The following is a 20,578-nucleotide window of genomic DNA, read 5'->3' as shown; positions in this document are numbered from 1 at the left end:
ATGGTATTAGCTTTTTAACAGAAACAACTATAAATGTTTTTCTAAGCAAAAAGGCCTGTCCAACCTATTGTAATTAACTTTGGGTAAAGAATATAAAGTTTTGTTGTTAAAATCAACACTTAAAAAAAGAAGTAAATTTGGTTTTTAATTCTGTGGACTGAAAATAAACTTCTTAGGGGACCAGTTGAGGAGATTTTTTTTTTTGTTTGTTTTCACCTAATTTTTTACACAGTTTTTTGAAACTTGCTGATTTATAACTAACATGAATTAGAAAAGGAGAAATTTGTAGTCAGAACTGCAGCCAAGGAAAGGAATGTTTTGTACCATATTTTGTAGATATTATGCAATGGTTGTATGTCTAAGCACACACATGAGGTTCTACAGCACACCGTTTTCATTATTTGCTTAGAAAGGAGATTTGTTTGTATGTCATACATGCATTCTCAGTAGTTCTGTTTGTAATGATCAAGCAGTTTTTTCTAAAGCTTGAATCCAGTGTGACATCTTGGATGTATTCATTTTACAGCAGAAAGCTGTGGTGAGAGTTCTAAGGAAAAAAAAAATATTGATTTTCAAATATCTAAACTGTCTTCTATTTCTGATAAAAGGATATAATATTTATCAATAAATGCATATTAGGATAGCAATCTTTCTGAAATATTTTAAATTAGACCTGGTTTAATGTAAAGTAATTTTTAAGAATGGAGTGGAAGAGGGTCAGGAGGGGAACTGACAGGAATTTTTTATTTTTCAAACTAATTAACAGATATGCTAAATAAAGGAAAGCTGCCCAAACAACTTCATTTACTATTTTAAAATTACTATTTCTTCTACACATTTTGAGATAACTCTGTAACTGATTATGTTACCATGTATGTACTTCTATTACACAAGCACCCTATTTATAAATGTAGTTCTTTTCATGCTAGCTTTATACATATTTGTTAGCTTGTCCTTAATAGCTGATATGCTGGATATGCAGAGGTATTATTGTGTGCATATGTAAATATATTTTGAAATTAATTCCCAGTATTTTATGTCAGAAAACAAGTTAATGCAATTCAATAGCATCAGCTGCTTTCGCCCTAAGCTTGTTAGAATGTCAGCCATGCACCTTTGATTGTGCTTGACTGAATCTAGCAGGGTCTGGCCAAATTAGGATAACAACCATAAACCATTATTGTTTAGCATGTGCCAATGGTACGATCAATGGGTCATATATGCACTCTAGAAATTTCCATCAGGTTTTTAAAATTCTTTTTCAGCAATCAGCACGTTGGGTGCTTTAAAGGTCAAGTAAGAAAACAGAGCTTTTTGCATAATTATAAATGTGGAAATGTACACAGCGACTCTCAAGCACTTTTGCTGGGTAAGCTACCAGCAAATGTGCCTCAGTCCAACCCAGCAGCAATAGTTCACACTTTCTTCATTTGTACTCACATAAATGTAATGATTAAATATGGCCCTATTAATTATAACCTGAAGATGAGTTCTGTCTAAACAGTATTAAATCCATTGCCCAATGCCTCACAGGTTGGAAGGATGGAAAGGTCAGATAATAATTTGATAACTGTTAGGATAATGATACCTAAACATGACGATGTCTGCATTGAAATCCAAATCCTTTTACATAATGTCCTTACTTGCTGACATTTGTTAGTGATGATTAAATTACATGTTTGGGATTGTCATAAAATGGTAAAAAAGTAATAAAACAACTGGGGGAAGAGGAGGAGGGAAAGGGGGCTTTCCAGATAAAGTATTGTCAGCCATGCTGTGCATTCCTGGGAATAAAGCTTCTTTGATCTGGTGTTCCTGACCAGAAAGAGGAATCTCTTGTTCTAGAAACAAGATTGAAACTTACACCCAACTCTAGCAATTCCACTTTGAAGGTGGCCATGCTAAACAACAATAAAGAATTCACCAATTGCCCCTGAACTATTTAGGACGTATGTTAACATTCAGTCTCTTAAACAAAAAACAACAGTAGGTTTGCAAACAGGTACATAAAATATGAGTTGTGAACAACAAGAATTAAAGAGGTTTTCTTATCACATATTCTAAAAACCAATCCAAAATTTCCCCGATTTATATATATTGAAGACAATTGATTAACTAAAGCTAAGAAACATATTTCATTTTCACTGTGTTTATTATTTTACATATTTCTTAGATTAAAAAAATCAAAGCCAGTTCATGTTTCCCTCTGTTTTCACTGAGTATCTAGTAGTTGTCATTTTCTGGTTCCATACTCAAATTGCTCCTTGCAGTTGAATGTTTATTTCTGTAAAATTGCAGAAAAAAAAAAAAAAGACCTACTGTCACAGACAATTAAGAGTTACATTTTCTTAATTCACTTTTTGACTCAGCACTGGTTTTGAAACCCTTAAGGCTTTACAAGGGTGTTTGAGACAACTTGAATGGAACATCTGGACCTCTCTGCTCAGAGAGATTGTGCAGGTTTCACCCTTGGAGGTTTCCAAAACCTGGCTAAATAAAGCCCTGAACAACTTGGTTTGGCCCCTTGGCTGGCCCTGCTTTGCACAGGAGGTTGGACTAGAGACCTAGCCTGAACTATCCTATGATTGTACAATCCTGTGACATTTTCCTTTTGCAAGAAACCCTGAACCCTGTAGTAACTGGCTTTAGAGAATAAGGCAGAATTTCGTATTACCCTCAGTAGATTTATTTAGATAGAAAATATACCAGTTATACTCACAGTCATTAAATTTTCGCTCTGCAGTAAGATGCATCATTTTAGATGGCTCATATCTATTGGTGTTGACTGTGCCCTACGGAAGGATCAGGTAACACGAACTTTCATGTTGCAGATGAATTAGAGCCAACAATGTATTTTTCTCATTTTCTCTGACAGCAGACCCATATTTCCTGGTCCTGGAGCTGATTTCTTAGTCTGGTCTTAGAGAGTGATTTAGCTAAGCAAGAAAAATTAAGCTAATCACAAGGCATGATGTAAATTTCTCTAAGAATAGCAGGGGTGATGGGAGGGAATAATCTTTGTTTAACATTCTAAGGAATGAATAAATACGGTACACACTTACTCTCTTCACAGAGGTTAAACTTACATTACTAAACTAAAAAGGTCCACAATATGAGGTCCAACCCTGACACATAATCATCCATATTTTCATGAAGTTATCACAGTTCCTGTTACAGCTGCCACCCAGGCTAGCTGCCACTTCCAATTCTGAAACTGAACAAGTTCTCTGGTTAGTGCAATTCAGGAATCATTCCTATTTTAAATGTTGCCAACCTATTTTACAATAAGTACTTTTACAGACATGATCTGGAACCTGCTGGTTGGCCTCAGGTACAGACAATAGTCTTCAGATTTTAGTTTTATTTATTACTACAGATTTAGCTAGAGAAAAAATAATCATCTATGCCTCTGGCCATTTCTGCCTTTGCAGTTTGGAGAGCTTCAAGTTCCCGCTGTTCACATTGTAACAAACTTAAATACTATTTACAGAAATTATACCTAGAAAACAATATGCACTTATTTCAAGTTGATGTAGATGTAAATACAGTGTAATTTATTGAAAAGCTTGGCCCAAATGAGAATACTGTATTAAAACATCCAGGCAGTGGCAAGTTTAGTGTCAGATCTACACTTGCAACACTGACATTTTATTTCAAGTGAAACTGAAAGTTTGCAATGAGTAAGATAGTTACACAATGGAAATTCATATTTACAACAACTCTGTAGGCCAGCGTTATTTCTGTTCTCTATACCCTCCCAGTCTGTGACCTCCTTAATATCATTTCTGTGCTTGTGACATGATGTCACAGAATATTGAACCTTTAACTATGCATAGGCATCCTTTGATACTCCTCAGAAAATAATATAAAACAATATATATGTTATTAGAGTCTTACTCTATTATTTTTAAGTTTCTGCCCCTGAAATAAATTGTTTTGGAAGTTAATGTAGAAAATTTGTGTTCTAATGACCACTTTTGAGATCCAAAGTAAAAGAAAGTAGCAATTTTAAGTATTTATTTAGTTAAGTAATCTGAGCAAGAATAGAACGCTATATACCACAGATTTGTCTCTTTGATCATTCTAACTTTTAACTTGTGAGTGTCTCCTTTGACGTCAGAGTTCTGACAATGTATAGAATGTGATTTGTACCCAAGATGTGGCATGACTAACCAAGTAAGCTTTTGTCTTAAACAGGCTATAAAACAACAGTTTGTTTCAAACTAAACTAATTGGTGGTATTAAGTTGCTGTTAGCTGTTATTATGATCAATTTAGTATAATTAAATCCATTGCATTCAATCACATTGCTCGAGAAAGGCAGTTGCTTAGTCTCAGTTGACTCATCTGAAGTTTATGAAAAATAGTCACTCTTTGTGGAATATAGAAAACACACAACATATTGAGTTTTGATTTCATGTCAATTTTTCATTCCAATTAAGATTTCTTTACATTGCATTGATGTAAAATAAAATTATATTATTTAGCTGTAAACAAATGCACTTAGTTTTAGTCTTTCATTTTATTACAAGATTTGATCAGTGCAGGGATTTTTGTATACTGTGACAGATATGCAAGAAGAAAGTCTACTTTCATTCCCAATTTCTGGAAACTAAATGCAAGATATGAAAATATTAATGTCAAGTTCTTCTGTCATCATTCCTAGGTTTCCTCCATTTCCACTATTCCTTCTTTTTCTGTGAAATACTAGATCTTGTTGAATGAATAAAGCACTTGTAGAGACTTCAGAATAGCAAAGGGTATTCTGATATGTCTGGCAATGCAGAACTGAGATCTTTACTACACAGTGTTTAAACATAGTACGCTCATGGAACATCAGTAATATAACAGCATGATTTTTTTTTCCTGAAAGGGAATTAAATTGCTCATTTTAAGAAGACAAGCTTTAAGCTAACATTTTAGAGAGATTCTGAAAGTGAATGATGGACTGTGAATATGTACAGTAGATATGGTGGGGCCCAGATCATCTCACTGGCTTTTCTTATACATTTATTGGTGTGGTATGACTGGCAATTTAGGCAAAGGACTGAGTTCCAGTCTTTATTTCCATGGGCATTCACATGTTCTTCATGCAGCAATTTGCATTAAAGAAATAATTTAGCTGAAAACACTAAAAAGTATATATATTTTAACTGATCAGTCCTCTATATGAGCTTTGGCCACATGAGTCAGTAGCCAGATTAAAAAAAAAAAAAAAAAAAAAACAAAAAAAACAAAAAAAACAAACCACAAAAGGAAGAGGGAGGACAAACCAGGCTGAACACAATAAAAACAACCAAGTATTCCTGAAGTCAAAAGTCTCCCTTTGAAGGGAGTTTGAGTTGTCTCCCTTTAGTTAAAGTGACTTCTCAAAAAAGACATAAAAGGAGCTCCCTCGTTAATAAAGTCTTTTAAGACAGACTTTATTTAGAGGGCAAGATAACTAGATTTTTAAAAGGTAAAATTTTAAATATTGAAAATGTAGAAATAAGTGTGATAGACTAAATAGAAGGCAAATTTATTCTCTAACTTGAATAAATTCTTTACTATACACTGTTGGCCCCTAACAAAATCTCCTTCCCTCCATGGTCTGACAATGCTCATCTTAGTGCTCGTTTTCTACAGCAGTCAGACTGCTTTTGGTTGGTTGGTTGTTTCTTTGGGTTTTTTTTTTTTTGTTGTTTGTTTGTTTGGTTTTTTTTGGGGGGGGTGTTTTTAGGATTTTCCCAGTCTGCACTATTGCTGCAGACTTTCTGAAAGCTCTATCCCGCCCTTCAGGGAGATAAAGCTTATTTGCTTTCAGAAAAGGAGCAATCTCCTTGCCTCCAGATGACTCTGACTGAAAGGGAATAATATGAGATAAAGTAGAGACAGCTTCCTTCTTTCTAAGTAGGAGTTACAGTGTGCAGCATTCACACAGCACTGCCTGAATAAACAAGACAGCTATACTGCTTGGCCTGGTCTCTGCACATCCCTCTTTCTTCAGTGAGAAAAGGATGGCTTGCACTGTCTTTCAAATACTCATGGTTCCTCGTATCTGCCTCAGTACAATGATTATCATAAAAAATGCCTTCATGTTAGGCAATGCCTAACAGCAGTTTTCTCCCAGTACAGAACTGTCTAATTATTTTTGTTTCTCCATTCCCTGGGACATCTCTCAAATAGTAGAGCTTGAGTTTTGTGGTGAAAGGATATCTAGCCAATAAAAAAATCTTTGAGGTGAGAGTGAATTACACCTCTCAAGACGTCTGCCACTGCTCGTTCATGTAGTTCAGGTCACACATCTGAGACGTAGGGTTAGCAGGGCCAGACAGTAATCTTTATCAAGATTTTATTTTAAACTTTTCACTAAAGTATTAGCTGGGGTTTGCCAGTCATAATGATTTGGATGAATAAATTCCTCACCAGTGCTGTGGGTTTAGTAAGAGGTGACCACAGTAGAATGTGTCTTAGGGAAATATTTAAGAAATAGAAGGGCTTGATTTAACTGAAGTGTGGCTTTCTGAACAAAATATTAGGTTAGATATAAGGAAAAAGTTCTTTACTGCGAGAGTTCTTTACTTCTTACTGTGTGCGTGTAAGGCACTGGAACAGACTGCCCAAGGAAGTTGTGAATGCTCCATCCCTGGCAGTGTTCAAGGCCAGGTTGGACAGAGCCTTGGGCCACATGGTTTAGTGCGAGCTGTCCCTGTCCATGGCAGGGGGGTTGGAACTAGATGATCTTAAGGTCCTTTCCAACCCAAACTATTCTATGATTCTATGATTTATAACATAGAGAAGGTCATAGAGAACCTAATGGTCCTTTGGTGGTCAAGTAAATGGTCCCTTCTGAAACTCTAAACCCAAGAAATTTTAAAACTCTTATCTTAGATAAAAATGCTAGCCTAGAGTGCCTTATTCTGTAGTGTTGAAATGATGTAACATGTTCATCCATAGAGGGGGGGAAAGTTCCATGAAATATTTTTAAAATCCTACACTGTTTTTTTCCATAAGCTTCTTTTGTGATAGCTGATGTATTTACTCTTAATTAATATGCATATATTGTATAAAATATATTTACATCCCATTTGAAAACACGAGAAGTTAAAATCACTTTGTTCAGGAAGTCAAACGGCTCAGCACATTTAAGTGTATAAAAGAAACTACTGGATTGTGTGCATTATATACATATTAGGTCTGTTTTCCATATAATAAAATCTGTACAGAAATAGGATACTGTTATGTCCTATTACTTTTTACATGGAAAAAATTTTTTTTGAAATTTAGTTTTTTGAAATTTATTTTTTTATGTATAAAAGATGTCAGTCAATGTTATTATTTTGTTCAAAAAATTAGCAATTTGGGTTATTCTGAGAATATAATTATGAATAGTCAGGGAAATCAATAACATCAAGAATGGAATTAAGAGTTACTGTATAGATCACATGGGAAAGAACAGGATTTAAATATGTTTAAAGAGAGAACCAGTTTAGGACATGTCCTGAGGAAAAGCCTCCAGCAAATACCTAAATTATTGAGACAGAACCTCTGAAAGATATGCAATTTAGTTATATGCAGCAGCCAGTAAGACAGGGCATGTTGTTTCTCTGCTTTTTTTACTGAAGACATAGAAAGGAAGGCAATTGTAAGTATGGAAAAAATTAAATATTTGTGAATCTAGAAATAAAAATATAGGTTTGTTTTTGATGATAATGACACTTTAAAGAAGAGATGATAGATTTGGTAAAGTAGTTGTAGTACTAAAGTTTAAGTTATTATCTTTTCAGAAAAAAAAAGGGAACTAACTGAAATTCGAAAATATCTAAGATTAATAGAAGATAACTGCATTGATAAACTGTATATTAAACTAATTTCTGGTATTTGTACACAAAAATAATCTTTGGCCACAGAAATCTATACTTAAAAAGCAAAATGGATAAGTATATTTCATTGATTGCTTATCACTTTCCTTAATATTTCTTCAACAGCACATATTATCAATGCATTCTCAGCATTCAACTTATGTACAGACCAGTTTGCTTATCTGAGTTTATAATTGTTTAACTGGTCAGATGATTTTTATTGAGATGCTGTATTTGTATTTACATTGTTATTCCTCTCTAGCATTCACAAAATTATTATTTCCACAGTGCTCTAAGTCATTAAAAAAGGATGATTAGGATCTTGGACAAAAAAAGAATAATCTTAAAACCATTATTGATTCAACATTTATTCTTAAGAAGCACCACCATTTATTTTGAACTCTTGACCTCCAAATAGAAAGATAGATTAAGCTACATTTAAATCGAGTATTTATGAGATAAAGTAATGAATAAAATTAGTCACAGGAGGGAATGTTATTAGCCCAACTCCCCTTCTACTTATCTGTGAAGGATTAAAATCAAATTAATTCTCTCTAAATGTACTGCACAGGTTAGTAGAATGAACTGGAAAATATATGAAGATATATTCTGACTAGCAAGATTTCAAAACTTTTCCTCTATTTAGTGTTTCTGATTCATATTTGGTTTTAATCTCACAGTTCATAAATCAGAATCACCTCTGATTCTCTTGCTTCAATCCAGCATTGCCATTTCTGAGGCACTGTCATGCACTGCTAGTGGTCAGTAATAGCGTCACTGTGTAACAGACATCTTTAGGACCTAGAAATCAGTTTTGCACTTTTCGAGCTACTTGGGCCAACAGCCACTCTTTCCTGTTGCAAAGTCAGTCTCTTTTTCCTTTCAGATGTATGCCAGAACACTCCTTTTTTAGGAGATATTCTCCACTTCTTCCTGTTCATCTGTGTGATAGTCACCATAAATATTTTAACATAAATTTCTTTATCTCTGTCCAAAAACCCCAAACTAAACCAAAAAAAGAATCCTTCCAATCATCTTGATGCTTCATGATCAACTCATTCCTATTTTCTACCTTAGAAATCCAGGTTTTGATATTAGGATCCTTCTTTCAAAAATGTTCATCTAAACTATATTCTCAAATCAGTTAGTTTCCATTGACTTAGCCTCTCTGCAATGAGCTTCCTTGGGAGACGCCTGGAAAATGAAAAGAGCAGGAAGCTATCATCTTATATCAAAAATATACTTCTTACCGCATTTTATAAATATTGAATACACTTCTCTAATTAAGCGGCAGCCATTGCTATTAATATCTTGTGGCTTACACTGTTTTTTGGGGAGATGGCCCATTAAGCATGTTTTCATTAAATAGACTATATGGCATTTACATGCCATACATGAAACAATGGATGGATGACCTCTTCATCTATATGCTGTTATGTTAAAAATGAAGGCCAATGTTTGGCACCTTTGTAATAAAATAAAAATAGGAATTTAAAATAAAATAAAATAAATAAATACACCCCCCCCCCAAATCAGAAAAGCATCTGCAATTTTTTCTAACCTTTTTATCTATGATCTGCTTATCTTACCTGCCTGTAAGCCCTAGGGAAAATATGAGCTTTGCAGCATATTCTGAAGGATAATAAGTACAGCATATTTTGTACCATATGGATTATTTCAGGCCTTCATTAAAAGCTATCAAAACCAAGCAATATACAAGCTCCAGAGTGAGCATATGTTGCATTATGACATGATTAGAAGGATCTTTTTCTGACTACAGGAACCAGAAAACATCTACAAAACCAAGACAACCAACTGCCAAACGTCCTATCTGTGCAGACATCTACTGCACAATCAATTTATATGATAGATTCGCTAAAGCAATCAACAACTGTGATCTGAGATTAAAAGTAAAATAAAAAATATTCTTTATTTAATCAAGGAGATTATTACTATCAGTACTGAAATAATTGTTGAAATGGAGCATAGTGAACCAAAAAAATGATAAATTTCTAATACCTCTGCTACAGTTTCGCCTGTTTCTGCAATACATGTTATTTTATCAACTTGTTTTGATGACAAAGATTGAAGAAGATAAATTTTAAAGCAATTAAAGAAGGCAGTTTTATAAGGGCTGGAATGAGAAGATTGCGGTAGAGCATCCCTTGCATTGCTAGTAAGGTAACTGTATCTTCACAACAAAGCCAAACATGTAAATTTCCCAATGCCCGAGTCTAACACTTCCTTTCCTTTCCTTCATAATAACCTGCAGAAATCTAATCCCTGGGGGATATTGCCCATACCTGTTTTACACTTCTGCTCTTTCACTTCCCTGCAAAGATTCTTGAGAAAACCAAAACGATACAGTCAGAAATGTGAAACAGCTGCAATGATTTTCATTAATAGCTAGACTTAGCAAACAACTGTACAAGCTTGCACATAAATCAGAATTCTCAAGTGTTTACTCTGAGACAAACCTTGGCAATGTGTTGTTTTTAGCAGCCAATGCTATAAAACTAATCCGAGGCAAAAAGTTATATCCTATCCAAAATTATCAAGCTATCTCAGATTTTGACGCAAACCCAGACCTCTTAGTATATTCAATTTTATAAAATTGTTACAATTTTTGTGGCCACAATATTCCATCATCACAAAAAATTTACCTCAGCAATGCTGCCATTTTACTTTCAGCGTGAGTATTCTGCGGAACTGTAAGAACTGGATATAGTGTAGTGTCTGACAGTAATATTCACATTTATTTGCAAACATTAAAAGGTGTGACGTTTCTTTTATTCACACCAGGAATTATTTCTGTGGGACAAAGGAAGCAGAAAAATATTCCTCTGTAAGCAGAAAAGGAAGATAATATCACTACCTAATTTTCACTGTATTTAAACTTGTTTTACACAGTACTCATACTTTTAAGTCTGTTTCTTTCATTTAATACAATATTGTAGAGGCAGTATATTTTTTGCAGACAGTTTACCTTCAGTTGCTGAAACGCATTGCTGTTAGTGAATTTGAAAGACAAAAACCTTTCCATTGCAGGGCCATATCAAAAGGGCTCCAAACAATTAGGAATACTTTAAGCAATAAGAATGAGCGTTTTCTTTCAGCAAACTAGTACAAAATCGTATATTTTTTTTTCATCACCCATCATGTCTGTTCATAATACTTAACATCTGCAGAGCAAAGAAAATCCCACACTATGCATATCCACCATGTTAAAGTATCTAGTATTTTCTACATACCCATTCTGACTTCACCAACATCTCAGGTAACATTGTTCAAAACTTAACTTACTTATCTTACTGGAAATCAGTTCTGAGAAAATTAAAAGAAGTATGTAAAACTCTAGACAGCTGTTGAGTAAGCTACAGCAATTTTTAAGTTTTACTATGCCACATTATACTAGTTGATTAAATTAAATGTTTATAAACCAAGAAATACATGTAGTTCAAGAGTGACTTTATAAAATCTAATCGTCAACAACATGTACTTAATTGTTAATAAAGAAAAAAGTATGTAAAGCAGTAATTATACTTTTCCATACAATATATATATTTTCTTAATTAACTCAAGCACATGTGAAGATGCACTAGATTAATATAAGAAGCAACCTCTAAAAAATCTTTCTGACATCTGTGCCATTAAGACTTTAAATCTTAGAATCATAGAATTATTTAGGTTGGAAAAGACCTTTAAGATCATCGAGTCCAACCATTAACCTAGCACTGCCAAGTCCATCACTAAACCATGTCCCTAAGCATCATGTACATATGTCTTTCAAATGCCTCCAGGAATGGCGACAACCACTTCCCTGGGCAGCCTGTTCCAATGCTTGACAGCTGTTCCAGTGAAGAAATTTTTCCTAATATCCAAACTAAACCTCTCCTGACACAACTTGAGACCACTTCCTCTTGCCCTATTGCTTGCTATTTGGGAGAAGAGACTGACATCCACTTCACTACAACCTCCTTTCAGGGAGTTGTAGAAAGTGATAAGGTCTCCCCTGAGCCTCCTTCTCTCCAGGCTAAACAACCCCAGTTCCCTCAAACAACCCTATAAGACTTCTGCTCTAGACCCTTCACCAGCTTTGTTGCCCTTCTTTGGAACTGCTCCAGCACCTCAATGTCTGTCTTGTAGTGAGGGGCCCAGAACTGAACGCATCATTCGAGATGCAGCCTCACCCAGTGCTGAGCACAGTGAGATGATCACTACCCTGGCCCTGCTGGCCACATTATTTCTGATACAGGCCAGGATGCCGTTGGCCTTCTTGGCCACTTGGGCGCACTGACAGCTCATATTCAGCCAGCTGTTGACCAACACCCCCAGATCCTTTTCCGCCGGGCAGCTTTCCAGGCACTCTTCCCCAAGCCTGTAGCATTGCATGTGAGGTTGTTGTGGCCCAAGTGCAGGATCCGGCACTGAGCCTTACTGAACCTCATACAATTGGTCTTGGCCCATCAATTCAGCCTGTCCAGGTCCCTCTGTAGAGCCTTCCTACCCTCAAGCAGATCAACACTCCTGCCCAACTTGGTGGTGTCTGCATAGTGTCATCCTAAAACAATGTCCAAAACCATTTGCAGTCTACTAAAGTGAGTAGAGTGATTAATTAATAATTGCTTACCTATTAGCCTGAATCTCAGAAATAGTATGCATTCCTTTTCTTTTAACAGCAAAAATCAGTGTGGCTTATCTCACCTGAGCTGTCCTGAAATAATTTCCCTTCTCTGCAAATGAAAGAAGGTATCTTTTTCTTCCTTCCTTTTTAGGCTCACATGGAACACTAGAAATAGAAATTGGGTTGTTTTTCTTTCCAGCTATTGCCATAGGCTGATTTATGGATTAAAGTTGTTTTCTGCTCAGTGGAACTGGGGGAAAATGCATAAAATAGGTGCACTCACATCATGGTAGCTAGTGCTTCCCTGAGTAACGTAAAGGACATGGGAGTTTTCATGCTCTGGCACTGGGGAAAGCTTGTTTTTCTTAAAGGCTCCTACAGTACTTAGGGTTCGGGTATTCATACTTTTGTTACTTTCAGGATCTTAAATCTTCCTTAAAATTAACAACAAAGGAGTAACAATACAATTGTAATAGAATAAACTAGCTAACAGACTGATGATTTTATGTCTCCAGTCCTTATTCACTTTCTCTGTGTCACTTGTGATTTCAGAGACTTTGGTATTCTCCCACAGTTGTCTTTAATGGACTTGCAGAGTCCCTGGTTGTTTAGTCATTATTTAGAAGCTGCTTAATGCCTTTATCATCTCTACATCTCTTCTCTAAATAAAATTCCAATTCCACTTTCTCTATTTTGATATTGAGAGGGAGTCAAAACCAGAGAAATAAACAGAACTACACAAGTTATTCAAGATTCTATACACTTTTTTAGTGTTATAGAGACGTCTGCTATTCCTTCTTGGTCAGAGAGAAGCTTACACTTGCTTTTAGCTTCCATTAGCAAGGTTTGGTTTTATGTTGTTTACTTTTTAGGTAATAAGCACAACTGCTGTGAATTACTGACTTTTGCTCCCTGTGTTAGTTTGCACTTGTTGTGTGGTTTGGAGCTTGAGCCTAGTTTACCATGCTAGAAAAAAAAATAAAGTTACAGTGATGACAGCTGAAATGCAGCAACAAACTGTGATCCTCCTCACTGACTGTTCACTGCCATGTTTGAGCAAGGCACAATATAAAACCCTACTACCTACCTCATTCCTTCCTTTCCTTTTATGCTCCTTCAGTTGCAAGTATTGTTACCTTTGCAGTAGCAATATATCCTCTTATGAGTTGCAAGTCAGTGGCAGCAAACTCATGGTGCTGCTTCTGCCTACCTATTTTCCAAGATTTTTATATTAGTTATACTCTCATTAACAGAAATTCACCTATTGCACCTATCCTGGACCTACTGTACAGCAGCTTCCCTGCCTGAATGTTTATATTTGCTATGGTACATGATTTCAGTGAGAATGAATTTATTTCCATTAAGCATATCAGTGATGTGATGAGTATTGTCGAACTGTATTACAGTTTTAAATATTCTTTCCAAGTATGTGTTGTAGTCCACACTGTCATAACATTATTTTACTGCACACACTCAGGTATCAGTCATAGTTAATGGAATACAATATCATTGGAATTTACTAACTATGCAACCTAGAAGATCTTTGAAGCAATTAGAAACATAGACAACAGTAAAATAGAAAACTTACCTAATTTGCACGTCATACCAGTGTCCATTATCCACTCTACCAGTAGTAGTGATGTTTTTGACTTCTGCTGCTTCATCACATAAAAACTGGTACTACAGAGAGGGAAAAACACTTTTCTTACATAAGTTCTAGTAATTAAACAGTTACAGACCTCAAAATTTGAATTTAAAAATAACAAATGGTTTCAAAAAAACCCAAAGGATGAAATGTGCATTAAGTAAAACTAATGTTTCACTAAAGATCTGGATCAGGAAGTCTATTGTACCAAACATATACAAGCACGCATATATGCTTCCTATCCTGCATGAAAATGCTTTAATCTATACGTATTGTACAATAACATATTACAGGCCTGATTTGCAAAGAAGTTGACCACCTGCAACCCAGCTGAAATTAACGTTGGCCATGGGTGAATTTCACTTACCATTTTATGGCCTCCTTACACTTCCAAACACGTAATGTAGCATGGAGGCTTGAGCATTTTGGAACACCATTTAATTTCCTATACTAATGTGAACAAGCACTTGATTTCATGGTTTGTCTACTTGTAATTGTAGCTTGATTGTGAGCTTAGAACCACTTGTGCATTGGGCTTTAAATCTACGTTTAATTGACCAGCTTTGTGAATGATTAAGTGAATTCAATTAGTTTTAACATGGCACACTGGGATCTCTGAAGAGATTTTTGTCAGTTAAAAGTACTTTCATATTTTATGGTGCTTATGATATGTTAGAAAAATATTTTTCTGCATCATTACTTTACCATATATACAAGTAAGATGGACCTAAAGCCATCAACATTTTCTAAAGCTTGGATAACTTCCTGCCCCTGACTAATCTCATTTGTTGTGAATAAAGATAGTCACAACATAATAAAACACAGCAAATCACAATATAATAAAATAAAGTGAAAGGTTATTTTCTTCTTCTACTGTTTATTTGCAATTTATATACCTTTTTAGTATGATCGTGTTCTTTAAACATGAAGGCAAATAAAACTGAAATAAGCTGTTCCTAACAGTCATTTCATAGCTTTTACAGAAAAATAGAATTATATTTTAAAAAGCAGCAAAACTTTCAGAAATTTTTAACAGGACGATGGAAGATCCATTATAAGAAAAGTAACTTCTCTCTTAGTAGCTTTTTAGTGTCCTTAGTATTTGCCCATCTCTTCATACAGCTCAAGCTTTATCTCTTCCTCAGAAAAGAAGGAATAATTTACCAAAGATAAAGATACACTGGGGGACACATTTTATTCCTTAGAGTTTATAAACAAATGTATTCCTATTCAGTTTATCCATTAAAGCCAAACAAATGTTTTGGGGTTTTTTTTGTGATCCTGAGAAACTGTGTATTAACATGATAAATCACATAAAAGGTTTCCAGTCAGAGCCACATGGTAACAAAGATAGATACACTTTATTCCCTTTCACAGTAAATTTTCTTATGACAATTCACTCAGTTCCACAGCCTCCCTTACAACAATTTTAATGAACTTGCACATGAGGAGGTTCAGTTAGCTTAGGCTTCAAATGTACAATAGAATACCTTAATTGACACTGGTTGTAAAGACAAAGTCTACCTTGTTTATTTTTGTCTTTTAATGTGTACTTTTTATAGGACACATTCCAATTATAATCACTATTCAATTTTCCTCAAGCACCACATCTTGTGAGACATATTAATAATATCAGCCATGAATTTCTTGTAATAGATAGCAAGTTTGACAGCTATTTTCCTTAAAATACTAAAGAACGTCAAGACTCTCTGTAGCTTTATCATTTCTACAGTAGGAAACAGAAAAAAAAAATTAACATTTTTACAGATCCTAACTTTTATTTAATTCTCCTTCAGTGGGAGATTTTGATGCCTTACCTGTAAGGTGCCATGTTTGATGAAAAGGTGAATTAAAAAATATCCTATTGTTTCTGGGCTCTGTTCAATATACAGGAGGAGTCCGTGTGGATTCTGTGTTTTAAATTCCAAGTGGATGAAGTTTTGCATGTTCAAATGCAAGCCTTTAAATTCCAGGTAAGAATCACCATAGTAATGAGCATAATTAAAATCTGTAAATAGAATTTTGATATAAGGATACAAAGACATTTTTCTTCTTCACCCACTGCTTTCTTACTCTGCTAATGGTAGCACAGATATAGGATGCTCTTTTACATCTGTCTAGGAGGCAGACATGAATCTGAAAATTTATATTAGTTTTCTTCTGTCAAAGACTTAACACGGAGAGTTTATAAAACTGGACATAAAGCTTTAGGTCAAATTATATTAAGCAGGCAACTAAGATCAATGCCTGAAAGAAAAGACTATGAAGACAATAGCACTTGCTGCATATCTAGAAGTTTTGACTCCCCATAAAGCAAGAATAGTCTTTTAAAAGTTAGGTATTCACAGTTTTTGATGCAAGAATGGATGAGTTTGAAGTCTTTGCAGAAACCACACAGTATGGAAAGGGAGGAAGACATTCCAAAACCTAGTGATGAAACTGATATCTCAATCAAATATGTCAACTATTTCTGTCTAAAACAATAAATCCCATGTTAGAATGAAAGCTAAAAATTTCCCTTCTGACTACATCTAGCTTGTCTGTTTATCTAGATGCCTTTTAACCTCCAGCACCCTGTGCTATACCCGGCAAGAAAAGATGCAGCTCTTATTTAAATGAAAAAGGTATGTGAATACATGTCTGTAAGCACATTAGATGATAAACAGGTACAATTAAAAGGGGTTCCCCCCCCCATCTTTTCTTTTCCTCTCTCCTTTCCTTTTCCCTCACCTTTATCTTCTCCTCTTTCCTTTTTTCTTTCCTTTTTATTTAATTTCTTTCTTCCTATATATTTTTCCTCTTTTTTCTTTCTTTTTTCTTTTTTCTTAATCTCTCTTTCTCTTTTCTTCCTTTATTTTCTCTTTCCCTCTCTTCATGTCTCCCTCCCTCTCCTTTTTATTTTCCCTTCCCTGTCCTTCCTTTGTTTCTTCCTTCCTTTTCTTTCCCTTTCCATCCTCTTTCCCTTCCACAAGTTGTGGTTTTACAGAAGAGCATTCAACATACACATGTTGTGGTTTAACCCTGGCCAGCAACTAAGCACCACGCAGACGCTCACTCACTGCCCCCTGCCCCCAGAGGGATGGGAAAGAGAATCAGAAGAGCAAAAGTGAGAAAACTCATAGGTTGAGTTAAAGGCAGTTCAATGGGACAGAAAAGGAAGAAAATAATAATAATGATAATAATAATAATAAAATTAAAATATACAAAACAAGTGATACACAATGCAATTGCTCAATAGCTGCTAATCAATGCCCAGCCAGACCCTGAGCAACAACCAGCCCCTCCCAGCCAACTCCCCTGAATTTCTATGCTGAGCATGACGTCATATGGTATATGGTATATCCCTTTGGTCAGTTGGGGTCAGTTGTCCTGGCTTGTCCCCTCCCAACTTTTTGTGCACTCCCAGCCTACTCGCTGGTGGGGTGGTGTGAGAGCAGAAAAGGCCTTGACTCTGCGTAAGCACTGCTAAGCGATAACTGAAACATCTCTGAATTATTAACAGTTTCTCGTGCCCTTCCAGTCTTCTCACTGGCATGGCATGAGAGACTGAAAAGTCCTTGACTTTGTATAAACACTACCTACTTAGCAACAACTAAAACATTGGTGTGTTATCAGCATTATTTTCATACTAAATCCAAAACACAACATTATACCAGCTACTAGGAAGAAAATTAACTCTATCCCAGCCAAAACCAGGACATCATGGGTACACATTCACACACAAATGCAGTCATGCACTTCTTAGGTATTTTTACTTGTTAATATTTAAACTGAGCCTCAGATCAGTACATTTGTCTATTCATAAGGAATTAAAAATGTGTGTCCTCTTGTAAAAATGTCAAACGAGGGGTTTAGTTGTTTCATTTTAGCACAGCTATAGTGTTTTGATTTTTGCACAAGTAGAAATATGCTTTAGTCTCACTTGAAGAATCACTCGGCATACAATTGTTTGTTTAATCAACTTTATGAGACTGATGAAAATTTAAAAAAACATTAACAACTCACCCATCTTGTTAAAAAAGTCAGTGCAACAGTATGAATCTAGATACAATGCGCAACACATAAGTGAAGAATTCCGTTTCCCTTGGCTCAAATTTCACTGAATCATCTATACAGGGACTCTGAGCATCTTTGAAGGTCACAGATCTGTTTCTATTTTCCAAAAATAGGCAAAACTTTAATCTGTTTTGACACCAACTCCAGTAGGAATTACATTACTACATATGCTTAAATTCTGAACATCAGTGATACTGGGATAAATTGCAAACTATTAATGTTGCAATCCTATATATCACTATAAGACTATGCTGAATTTTATCCTTTCATGACTTTTCAGAAAACTATTTACAAAGTCAGAGTCACTGTGGTCAAAGCCCAAACAAAGCTCTTCTTAACAAGTTCTCAGGAAGAGGTGAAAAGAGAAACAGCAACAAATCAGTGATACATGCATGCATATAACATGCAATAAAATAAACCAGAAATTTCAAGCAATACCAGTCAATGTCCACTGACGCAAAAAAGATGACCATATAATTTTATACATATTTAACCATTAAAACCTCTTTATTTCTGTTTTGAAATATAAGCCTGTATGTGTAAATTTCAGAAAACTCTAAACAAACAAACAAAACCATACAAAATTGCACAGAGAACTTCTTCCGTTTTATTGACAGGACAATTTCTCTAAGAAAGGGCAGACACAGCTTTAGAGGATTACCTTGAATCCCTAACCCTTGTTTTTCTTCCTGAGCTCACCACTAAGCTCTAAATCCTTTCCTCATTCCATTTGCCCCAAGTTGCCCCTGCACATAGTTTTGCTTCTCCTATGGAACCATTCAATTTTCTCCACACTCCTGAGACACTGGTATCTAACCACCTCTTTTTCTTGACTCCACTTAGGAGATCAACTTGGCTGAAAACCAGCAAAGTTTCATGGAACTACTCTTTCCTGCAACTCTAATTCCTTCTGTACCTTCTCAGGTTTTTGGAGGGGGTTTTTGTTTTGCTTTGGTGTTTTGTTTTGTTTTTTGCTTTGGTCTGCATACAAATAACACATGTGAGAATAGGTCAAAATTATGTCAGTTCTCTGGTGTTTTGCCAACACAAGGCGTCTGAGCCCCTAGATCTCACTTCAAGAGTAAAATCTCTGACTGAGAGGAGGGAAAAAAAAGTGAGTGGGGGAACAAAGCAGTTTATTCATGGTTCTTGAGACTAGACTCTAACTCTGGTAACTGAGGGCAGACTTGGTTATCTACTAAGTTTCAAGAAAGACCAAACAAGAAAAAGCTAGTGGCATCTATGTATAGATGTAGCTTTCTATGTATAATTGTAATAAGTACACAGAGCACTGCAGTCAAAAAATGCACTTTATTGTCACTGACATCCATATCTTTTTATCTTCCTATGATGATAATGATGCTGCCTTGCAAGACAACACACTATTATTCTCTGGATTTGAGGCCAACCTGGCTTTTTATAGGAAATACATTCATGGTGCCAAGCAGAAAGCTTTTTAAAATAATCAGCTGCAGCAAAATTGCTGCGATTGCTCTATGTCCATAAATATGGAAAGAGCTAATAAGAGAAAGCACTGAGGAATATTTAGGTGGCTAAAGGTTTTCGTGAAACCATGAAAACATGCTTCTTGAATCACAAATGCCTACATACCTTCCCACAATAGCTATTAACAAAACCCACTGCTGTTGCTTTACCCATAAAGATTCTCACATTGTTTGTAACAGTACACAATCTCTTTTTATAGAACATATTATCGCTTATAACATTATTGCTTATAATCCTTTTACTACACTTACATGTAGCTTTCTCATTTGACCTCTAGAGCTGGCTTCCTAGATTGCTATTTGTCCTGGAGCAGAGTGCTCATCATCAGCCAAGCCTTCAGAAAAAAAAGAATAAAAAATTGAAGTTGTATTTTATCTTTCATTCTGAACATCTAACACTCGCTTTCCTAAGAAACAGGAAAGCCCTTTGGCCTACAAAATCCTTTCAGTTGTAGCTCACTCCCCTGTGTACATACAGCTCTCCTCGTTTTTCTGTTTACATGAATTCACTTTAATGTCAGAACGTTAAAAGGTTTGAGACCTAGCTTAACGGTAAGCACATACTCAGGCAGGCCTGCAACTCTGCTGACTGGCAAAACTTCATTAACTCTTGCCAATACCTACTGGTTTTCCTCTGTTCCAATGAGCTTCAGCTGCAGCAGCGTCAGAACTGAGGCCTTCAAATTTAAAACTTCTTGAGAGCTAGATAACCGAAAGTGTTGGTTTTTAAAGGCAGGTAGAGATAACAAAAACTTTTAATATGCTCCTGAGCATATGCTCCTGTGGATGATGGAGCTTCTGTACCTCGATATTTCTAACACATACCCTGCAGTTTGCATGGATTCAAGCACAGAAAAGATTATAATACTACTTGTCTTCTTTTATTTGCTATTTTTTTTATGTTACAC

At 35.4% G+C, this 20,578-nt stretch overlaps 1 protein-coding gene across 1 annotated transcript in view; it reads right to left on the bottom strand.

Moving 5' to 3' along the window:
• Positions 1-20,578, bottom strand: part of EYS (eyes shut homolog) — a 797,046-nt gene that overhangs the window by 263,656 nt on the left and 512,812 nt on the right. Inside the window, exons 31-32 of the mRNA XM_030490420.1 lie at positions 15,927-16,117; positions 14,053-14,144 (exon numbers count right to left, since the gene is read on the bottom strand). Coding sequence (XP_030346280.1) covers positions 14,053-14,144; positions 15,927-16,117 — 283 coding nt within the window. The remainder of the gene's footprint in view (positions 1-14,052; positions 14,145-15,926; positions 16,118-20,578) is intronic.

Source organism: Strigops habroptila, chromosome 6 (assembly GCF_004027225.2).
Source record: "Strigops habroptila isolate Jane chromosome 6, bStrHab1.2.pri, whole genome shotgun sequence".
Classification (NCBI taxonomy): Eukaryota; Metazoa; Chordata; class Aves; order Psittaciformes; family Psittacidae; genus Strigops; species Strigops habroptila.
This window is presented reverse-complemented; position numbering and strand designations above follow the sequence as displayed.